Here is a 10,135-nt window from a genome sequence, read left to right as displayed (position 1 = left end):
AATCTCGCGCATCTCATGAATTTATTCTTTATGCCGTAGTTATTTATTTTATCCGACACATTGATCCCATTCCGCTATTGGCTTTGTTCCAATTGAAGCTTCGAAGATGGTGTGTCGGGCGAATTCGGCCGTCGAAATTCGAGGGCAGTCCCGACTGGGCCTTATCTCTGTTAAGGTCACGTCGCGAGTAGCATTTCTTCGGGATGTGAATACGTAATGGCTTCCATGGTGATGTGTATCCAACGATTACGAAATCGCACCTGTTTTCGGCCAATATTGACAATAGAGACAATGAATAACGTTTGATTTTTGGTAGTGACAGGATTTTTATATAAAAGAAACGTGTTGTCACACGTGTGTTTTCATTAATCTACATCATACTATATAAAAGAAATTCATATAGAAAAGACATACAATGTCTTGAGTCTGAAGATTTAAACGTTGTCCAATAATGTTAATTTATTATAAATAAGATAGCCAGTAAGCCATATACTTACATGTAATTTCTTCTCTCTCCTTCTGTGATTCCTTTTAATAATTAAATTTATGTGCGCATTTTTTTACTTCTAATTTTATATGTCTTTTACATAATATTGTTTTCTATAAATTCAAAGACGAAATGTCAAATTCAAGCTTTCTATTAAAAAATTTTATTTTCCGATGGTGCATCAATGCGACGCAATCGCCGCAAAAATCTCGTCTATCTATCGTTGAATCGATCAGTAGCAAGGTGAACACCCTGAAAGTATTACCGCTTCATAAGGATTCCAATCGCATTGCCCGCCGTGCTCTGACGAGGAATACAAAGATTTTAGGATGGTCCACCGGTGCGTCTGAAGAAGGTCGTACGATTCGTGTATCGGAACCGCCAAAAGTTTCTCTTTATAGTGACGTGACAATTTTTCATTTTCCTTCGTTGCCATAGCATTTGTAATCGTATTTTAAAAACACAGAAAAGAAATCATATACTCGTATAGTTTATTATCAAAAATTTTAGTACATACACACGCTTCTGTAGAAATTATTTGATTCTGCTACTGTAAATTATTATTGTCTTATAAAGAAAGATTCTCTCTTTGAGCTGCATAGCATTTTTAACATTTTATTATTATCTTACGTAAATATTCACACACAGAAAATGTTAAACTTAGATTTAATCGTATTTGCTAAGTCACGATACGAGTAATAGTATGTTCTTTTAATTACAATAGCTGATCCTAAAAAAATCTTTGCGTGGCGTAATAGAACAGGTACTCGTAAGTAACTTTGGTATAACCTAAGGCGATTAGGAATCGAATATTCTTTTTATATGTGATAATTACAATTCAGATAAAAATCTGCGATCATTTGTTATTAAATAAACTCAAAACGATCGGATAACATTGGCTTCGATGCAATAAATTAAATAAATAAATAAATGTATAGAATACAAAAAATAAATAAATATCGCTCAATGCGCATGGTGTCTTAAATATTTCCAGACTGAAAATTTTCTAGAATCTTTTCTAAAATAAAGACTGTGACTGTAATTGTTTTACAATGAGATTGCGTCATTTTTCGATTCTTCTTTGATCTTTCTAGCGCAAAATCTCTTGTCTCTTCGGTCAGATTTGTGCAATTCTAATATCATTCCGTGGGCACATAAGCACGATAAGCGAGCTCTTGAGGTGTCTCATTCGATGATCTTCCCCAATAACCGTGTTCATGATCATCATGATCGTAGTGATGCTGATGTTGTGCGTGTTCGTAGTAGATAACCTTGGAGGGGTGATTTTTCTTGATCTCTATCCAGAACCTAGCGGCGTTCAGTATCAATGATACGACGGCGATGACGAAGAACTTGAGCTGGAAGTGCGTGCTGATGAGCTGCAGCAGCAGGCCGATCTTCGCTTTTATCAACATTGCAAGTGCCAGGAGTTTTTGCAGATGCTTCTTCTTCTTCTTGCCGAATTTCTTCTTGCGCGCCTCTTCTAGAAAATTATACAAATGCTCTGTTATAGTATCTTGTCAAATCTTATCTGCAACGCAAGATTGTGCGTGAGAAAGATAATTGAAACTGAATTGAAAGCGAATATGAAGAGTAAGATTCTTTTTAAGATATGCTATCTTGGAATCTTAGACAATGATTGCTTTATTTTAAATTTATAATATGGACTTAATCAAAACTTGACGAGAGAAGCAATTTGGCAAAAACATGTGTCCATGAAGACGTAGTCTCCATGTCTGTTGACCCACAAACCTGTAGTAGATTTCGTCTGACTTTCGGGCCACGGCAATCGTCCGCAACCGGTACAACTTTCTTGAGAAGAGTCTGGCAGATCTCTTTCGTGGCCGAATTTTGTCGCATTATCAAAAATATCTTTCTCTTTTTTTTTTATATGCAAAGGCCAAAGGACAATTCGCGAAATGTTAATAATTGTTAATAATTGTCAATATTCCGTTCCATTTTTGCTCGTCGACAAAATATTAAACCGATATGAATCGCAGCGAATTAGCGTAATGTCCTCGTCAAATTACTCAATTTGTCGTCAACAATTTGCTCTAAAGTACCGTACAACTTTTTGTACGCTCCAAAAGATAACAAAGATAATGTTTTGTGGTACCGTTATCGTCCATTTGACTAATCGAGATTTTTTTGATAGACAAGTAATTAATATCTCTAGTTAGAAAGATAAAGAGAGGGATCGAAAGAGAGAAAGAGAGATTTTAATACAATCGTGACATTGCGTCTATTTGGTAAATAAAAATTTCATACTAGATATTCATTTTTTCGTCTCGTAAGATTTGCCTTCTGTTGACTTTTGCTGGAAAAAAATAGCTAAGATAATATGAATGCGATCGGTACCGTTACTGTCGATTTGCCTAAGTGTTGTATAGCATTAGATTAGAATAAACTGCATTACAAAATCAGCGGCACGCGCACGCGTGCACAGTCGCGTGCAAAACGTTTAAAACATCTCACTGTTGACCCAGACACGGTGGGACCGATCACGCGTTAACTTGTGGCTCACCTTGTCTCCCCGGCGTCAACTCTAATTTTTGCGTTTACGCACGCGATCGCGCCCAGTCGACGTTAACGTTATGGAAAACACACGGGACGTGGTTCGTTCACCTTTACTGTCGCGATACCTGCGTCTCGGATCCGCAAAACTCACTTCCCTTGTCAAGACGATTTGCTTTGTTGCACGATATAAAATACGATGTGCAATTGAACGTTCATTCACATTCATGGATCTCATTTACGATTATCGATAGCACTTCCCTTCTTATCGGAATCGTTTGCCATAGCATGGTATTTTCATCCCGCTCGACATTATTTTTTACTTGAATTACGATACTTTTAATTAGCAGGACTTATTGTTGTATTAGAGTTTGTATAACATTTTTATGATGCGTCAATTAATATTCTATTAATCGTGGTAGTAAATGAAAATTTGCAGAAAAAGCTAATTATCATATAGATGAAGCTTACACTAAAATTATTTCAATTCTCACATCCGCTTTCTCTCGTTTTACTTAAAGTCGTATGACAAGTCGGTTATAATGGCATTTAGAGAAAAGACTAGAAAAAAAATACATAATGGAGATGAAAATCGGCACAGTAATTTTCAGTGCTCCTAGATGAATTAACTTCCTGTGTTACATCTTCAATAAAGAAGGCGACTACGAGACGAATAAAAGCTAACCAGTCTTGTTCAACGGTGCTTCTCTAAAAGTATGAAAGGAGACAAGCACACAGATGACACGCGTTTTCGTGCTCATCAATTAGAATCGCAAAGTCGCCGATCTCGATTTATGACAATTTAATTATCATTTTAAAATTATATAATTTTAAAATAAAAATAAATTTTAAAATTATATAATTTTAAAATAATAGATAATAATATTATAGTAATAGTATATTATTTAAGCAATGATAAGAAAAATAAGAAAGTTTGAAATTAGACGCATACATAATTAATATATTAGAAGAAAAATAACGGAATAAATATGTCGATAAAAATGAAATTATTTCATTTCTCATTGATGTAATAATTTTGTTGTTCCATTTCTGATTCCTTACCCGCATTTTCGTCTTCAGCATCATCTTCTTCGATAATTCCTTCGGCGCCGTTCTCTTGTAGATCATCAACGATCTCCGCGATGATATTGCCAGCCTGTGCGACCACCGTGCTCATCGGCGGTTCACTCTTCTTTCCGGTAACTTCCAATTCGATTTGATCCAAGTCACGAGACAGTCTCGATCTGAGACAACTTCCGGTGTTGCTTGCGAGCATACAATCGAGAAGGCCGACGCCATCCTCTTCTTGATTGCCTTCCTCCGTCGTCTCGCAATGAACATACAGAGCAAGTCCAAGGATAAAAACGATTGACGCGAATATTCTCATGGTTTTTTTTTTTTTCCACCGAGTTTGTTCGCTTTTCACCAAGATCTAAGCGCACCGTTATCACCCCGAAAATTCCCGATGACTGACCGTCACCCTTCCGTTTTTTTTTCTTTTTTTTCGATCTTGACCGTCCACCGTGGCCTTGGACCGCGTATTACAGTCTCGAAGTGGTTATGGAGCGTGCGTGGTCGAACATATATGAGACTGGTGTCCCTTCCATCCCAACTTCCGCCAATAGTGGGTTTGGTTTCGCGCGAGTCTAGCGGACCACCCCTCCACCGTGGTGGACTTTTGTGGACGTCACGACGAAATGTAAGTCGTCATCCTGGAGGGACTCCGGGCCTTATCGTGGGTCCGCGTTGTGAATGGCAAGGAATTTGATGGAGTCGAATATCGCCGCCGTAAATGTCACTAATACGACATGGCTTCGCAAATGATTTATGCAGCGGCAACGCAGTCACGGCAACTTTCATTCTCAATATTCCTCTACATAATTATTTGGCGATGTTCCACATTTCTCTTCAATAGTTGTACTTTTTTTTTTTTTTAATTTGCATCTTTGAATATTCGTACATTTTTGTTGATTTTTAATGGAAAGATGGGAATGATCAAGATAAATGTATATGACATTTTTTTCATTAATCATCGAGTAAAGTCGATTTCGACAAATCGAAATCTTAGACAATTTATGATGTATTTTTTTCATTTTTTTTTTTTTTAAGAAATAAATTTTTTAAGATTGAACAATTGCTCGCAATCCTAATTGTGACAGCGATTTTTAAAGTAGTCTACGAGTGACTTGGCACGTGTACTCGACATACTGTACGTGGATCGAAGACAGAAATTCCACTTGAACGACGGCGCATGCTAATACAACCCAATTCCGGCCACTTTTATCGTTGTTTTAAGGACAAAGAAGTATCAAATCGCAGTGAAATCGTTACTTTCGAAAAAAGAATCGCAAAATGCATATATTCGATATATCTCCGAACGTTTCTGTGAACATTCGCATTATATTTCTATTTTCATGGAATTTATTTTGTTTGATTTGTCACATTCGATTATTGCGAGTACAAAATGTACGTTATTTTTTTTAAATTTATTTCAACCTTTTATTGAAATATCATTGATTCGATGCGAATGGGCGTACCGCTTTTTAGAAATTCAGAACTTCGTAGTCACGCGCGCGCGTTTGACAGCTCGACTGTCACAACGTTTTTCAATGGCTTTTGTGCCGTTAATTAACCGTGAAACATGTTGGCTGGCTGTTTCGTGAATTATGTATCTTTGAGAATTTTTGTCTTACCTTTCACTGTATGATTATATTATTCACCCTTTACGTATTTTGCTCGCGTCGCTTTAATCCTCGATTACGAGATGTAATGGTCGTTGTAACGCGCGATCATGGCTTATGATAAATCGTGCGTACGTGATATTGTGTATAAAACCTGTCACATAATAAAACGAAATATATGGCTCGTGTAAAATGTAAAGGTCTTGTCACGCAAACATTTATCGTATGTTTGTTTTAAAATTTTTCTTTTTTTTTCAGAAATATATTCAATATCTCTGCATACGCACTTTGAGAAAAAGGGGACAATCGTGTAAACCAAGGAATAAATTCGATAGAACAGAAATGCCAACGCGTAGTGTAAATTTTATTATCGCAACCGTTATTTCTCGTGTTATTTACGTGACAGCTAAATCGCTATAACTAAATTTGCTAACCACACAAAGATGAATTTCAAGTCATTCTAGTAATAATAAATCTCCGAAACATCTGGTCGATGCAAGTAGCAGATATTCGTCCCTTTTGTATAAATGATATTATTACTTTATATAAATATTGTATGGATATATTTTAGCTCGACCGCTTTTTTACCGATCTGGTTACATTTTTATGATTTCACACCGTTTTTATTCCTGTTAGAAGATTTATGTTAGAAATTAAGGGAAGGACCATCCATGTGTAATTTATTTTACAGGACGCATCGAAAGTTTCAAGCAAATGCTGAAAACACTGCTTGAATTTAATAAAATATTTTATTATAGTTTCATTTATTTTCAATTTTTAACAAAACTTAATCTGAGTCAAACATTTTTGCAACAAGTTAATGTTATAAAGAGCCATATCCAGAAAATTATTAGAAAATAATTAATTATTTTTACTATTAATTTATATATATAATAATGTTTATATATTATAATGAATTATACATATATATTTTTTCTTAGTTATTGTAAATGTGTAATATATTATTTTTTGTCTCTAAAGATATTATTTTTCTTTCTAAAATTTTACGAATTCTTAGACGTAGCTCGATATTATTTAAAAAAATGTTAGTACTTTTTGTAATATAAATTTCTTCGTTAGAACAAAATCCATTATATGAAGCTTATGGCCAATACCAACGAAACAAATATCCTTTGAAAGCGGGCTTTTCGTCGGTTGCATTCGCCTGCGTGATAAATGTAATGTTGGGTTGATGCCCGAATTCATTCGACACATATTTCACCTGCGTGTCGATACCGTTTTCATCTCGCGACTGATAGCTACCGTCTTTTTTCCCGCTTCGATAACCGTCCTCGTGATGGCCGTGCGTCATTATTGTGTAATTGAATCGATAGTACAGATCATTCGCCATATTTTCCAACACTCGATCATTTATGATTTCATTCGGTTTATCTTCTTCGGATAATAACTTCTTGGCAGCTCGCATCATGCTTTTGACGATCTCTTTCGCTGGCTGTTTCTCCTCGTCTGAAATGTTTTTGGAAAACATAAAATTAATGTGCGCTCTTGGTATTTTTATTCGATATTAATAGAATCGTGTTTTGATCTTTACCATGTTTTACATTTTCCGCCAGTGTCTTTATCATTTGCTTGAATATCGGGTCCATTTCTTTCTGCAACGGCGATTGCGTTGTCTTTGCAGGTTTCGGATGATCGTCCGTTGGGATCTTACAGCCGCCGCAAGCCTTTATCACAGCTTCTACCAATTTCTTCGCTGCTTCCGGTCTATCTTTGAATATTTCCTGCGCGTCCTTCACTTATTAAAGTAGACAAAGATATTCAGAAATTTTGGGTAACTGAGAGAGGCACATGAAAACTTTCGATTTACAGATTTAAAACTCACAACTCGTTATCTTCCGATTTCTCTGCCTGGTGATAATAAAATCACCACTTTTATCCGTGGCATATCCAGTCTCGTGGTAAACACCATCTGCCGTAATGAAGCCATATTCTCCGTTAATAAGTCCCTCGGCATCTTGATGGAAAATAAACAGAAATGTCACACGCATTATTTTAACCGCATTTCTTGATGAGGATTGCTTAATAATTTTTTTTTTTTTTGTAATAATAAGAATTTTGTTTCCTAACACTTCTTTTTACTCAATATACCTTTCTCCTCGTATCTATGCTGAAAATCGACGATGTTGAAGGAGAATTGATAAGGATTATTATCATCTGCAAGAACGCGATGTTGCGCGATTAGGTAACACAGTAAGCACAGAAGAGTGCACCGTGCAGTTCTCTGCAATGAAAATCGCGTCTGCTTTAGATGTGCAAACGTGTATTTTCCGTCTCTAATCTTGCATGCTCACCACGAAGGACGACATCCCACGGAGAGATCCCTGCGGCTTCGAATTCGCGTGACTGAATGATGGAACGAACGAATCCTTCGAGTGTGCAGTGGTGATGTAATAAACAAGAAAAACATTCTCGTCTCCTCCGTGGATTATCTATGAAACGATTCGATGACGCGCGAATCGTGGGAGAAGAGGTGACTCGAGAAGAGGAGTCGACAAGATAGAAAAATCGGAAGGTCTTTAACGTTTTTCTCGGCGGACAGGTGCTTTCACATGATCCGCGTACCTAGCTGAATAATTACACGAGAATCATTAACGGTCGTAAGTCGTCGCGAATCGTATCGTCATTGCGAATGGCAATTCGCTCAGTATTATAAAACTTTATATTGCTGTTTATAACACAGTATTGGACCATCGACGACGTTCCAATAGAGAGTTATGAGTGACACAAATATGCAAGAAAAGCTGTTAATATTTATCTAGATTCTTTGTATAAGTCATTAGCTGTAAGGCTGTATCTTTATAGAAGTTATTAGGCATTTTTCGTTATTTTTTTATTTAACGTAATTTTTTTTATTTACTTTTATTAATATCAAGACTTATGCTTTAAAGTTACAGGATTTAATATTATGATAAATTGATTATAATATTAATATCTATCGATAAATCAAGAAGTTATTAGGCGTACCATTTTCCGTTATTTTTTTATTTAACGTAATTTTTTTTATTTACTTTTATTAATACCAAGACGTTTGCTTTAAAGTTACAGGATTTAATATTATGATAAATTGATTATAATATTAATATCTATCGATAAAACAAGACTGAAGAGATTTCCAAATATATAAATTTATTTATTTAAATTTTGTTAACTACTGTATATCTATGTATTTGTGATGTATATATATTAAATTCATTTAATGCGTGGAATTAATTAAAATTGCTGTTGATGCAGATGCTATGAAGATTGGATAACATTTTTTTATAATGGCTATTAACAAGTATAGCGTGAAAAGATAATTACATCGCGATAAGCTCATATTTATTAAATGACCTTTTGTTTTATTTTCTTACATTTAGCGATTTTTACATTTTGCCAGATCAATAGCCGTATCTTGTTAAAGAGCGAAACACTATTCTTATAGGAATGCTGTGCAGACGATGCAAGATTAGAATAAATTAATGCACGTTCAATGCGCATAGGTCAACCAATGGGACACGTTGCTGGGTATAATGTTAGCAGAACTGCAATTTTAAATGCTATGCTTTATGCATAAAAACTTGTTACAGTTAAGTGGATCTGATTGAAACAAATCGAACAAAATCTGACATATATGTATGAACAAGTCGATGATAAAATTTGGGAGATTTTATTATTGGAGAGAATCTTTCTCTCGTTTTTGAACGTCTATACGTAAATGGAACAGTATTTTATGGAATGAAAGTCAGGGCCATTTACGCAGGATTCACGTCAATATTAATAGTCGATTTGGAAATTGTATTTTAAAAATTTGTTCCTGAGTATATAATACACGGAATATACATACATGTGCGACGATGTTAAAATTAGAAATCGTACAATCATCGAAAGTGGCACCGTTATATCTTTTCAATCATGAACTACAATTTCGGAGATGAAGCTCCGACATCGCAATTAAAATCAGCAATATAATCAGACATATAGAAAGAGTCAAATATTACATCTAACTATAAGTCGATGTGTGTGTACATGCGAAGAAGCGAGAAGAAATTTTTATTCTCATTGAAATCTCAGAATCTATATTTGATGAATATTAAGAGAAAAAGAGGGGAGGACTTTAATCACAAAATTCAAGATTTGTATCGAGTGAAATGTCTCGAAAAACATTGGTCTAATATATTCGCCCGTTCGACTTTTCCGTGGCAGTCTGGAACAAGTTGAAAAAAAAAAAAGAGAAATTCGTTCGTGGAATATCGAATCGATGGAGAATCAAAGGATCCAAATACCCTCACGTAGTATTGTAACGCCTTGTTTACCCGATCCGAGCGTTTCGTGATAAGCAAACGCTTAATTCTCAGTTGCTGCGTAAGTATGCCTCGTGCATCCTGCATTCTGTACTTTAGAAAACGGCATACCGATCTGATTTGTATGGTGAAGTGTCAATTTAGGAGTGACA

At 35.4% G+C, this 10,135-nt stretch overlaps 2 protein-coding genes across 2 annotated transcripts; both read right to left on the bottom strand.

Moving 5' to 3' along the window:
- Positions 1 to 1,013: 1,013 nt before the first annotated feature.
- Positions 1,014 to 4,566, bottom strand: LOC126859388 (uncharacterized). The gene is made up of 2 exons (XM_050610669.1): positions 4,064 to 4,566; positions 1,014 to 1,970 (listed from the first exon to the last, which is right to left on the bottom strand). Exons 1-2 carry the CDS (start codon positions 4,386 to 4,388, stop codon positions 1,627 to 1,629), a joined length of 669 nt encoding a protein of 222 aa, XP_050466626.1. The 5' UTR covers positions 4,389 to 4,566; the 3' UTR covers positions 1,014 to 1,626.
- Positions 4,567 to 6,532: 1,966 nt separating this feature from the next.
- LOC126859386 (protein lethal(3)malignant blood neoplasm 1) lies at positions 6,533 to 8,064 on the bottom strand. Its single transcript, XM_050610666.1, has 5 exons — positions 7,995 to 8,064; positions 7,792 to 7,924; positions 7,526 to 7,657; positions 7,235 to 7,438; positions 6,533 to 7,149 (listed from the first exon to the last, which is right to left on the bottom strand). Exons 1-5 carry the CDS (start codon positions 8,007 to 8,009, stop codon positions 6,785 to 6,787), a joined length of 849 nt encoding a protein of 282 aa, XP_050466623.1. The 5' UTR covers positions 8,010 to 8,064; the 3' UTR covers positions 6,533 to 6,784.
- Positions 8,065 to 10,135: the final 2,071 nt, after the last annotated feature.

This window comes from Cataglyphis hispanica, chromosome 3 (assembly GCF_021464435.1).
Source record: "Cataglyphis hispanica isolate Lineage 1 chromosome 3, ULB_Chis1_1.0, whole genome shotgun sequence".
Taxonomy (NCBI): Eukaryota; Metazoa; Arthropoda; class Insecta; order Hymenoptera; family Formicidae; genus Cataglyphis; species Cataglyphis hispanica.
The sequence above is the reverse complement of the archived record's forward strand: the minus strand, read 5'-3'. Positions and strand labels throughout refer to the sequence as shown.

Excerpts from the sequence above, each read along its gene's own strand:
- LOC126859388 (XM_050610669.1), bottom strand. The coding sequence starts at position 4,388 with ATGAGAATATTCGCGTCAATCGTTTTTATCCTTGGACTTGCTCTGTAT. Across the intron at positions 1,971-4,063 it reads TGCTGAAGACGAAAATGCGG|AAGAGGCGCGCAAGAAGAAA; the intron begins GTAAGGAATCAG and ends ATAATTTTCTAG.
- LOC126859386 (XM_050610666.1), bottom strand. Across the intron at positions 7,439-7,525 it reads AAATCGGAAGATAACGAGTT|TGAAGGACGCGCAGGAAATA; the intron begins GTGAGTTTTAAA and ends TACTTTAATAAG. Across the intron at positions 7,150-7,234 it reads GGCGGAAAATGTAAAACATG|ACGAGGAGAAACAGCCAGCG; the intron begins GTAAAGATCAAA and ends AAAACATTTCAG.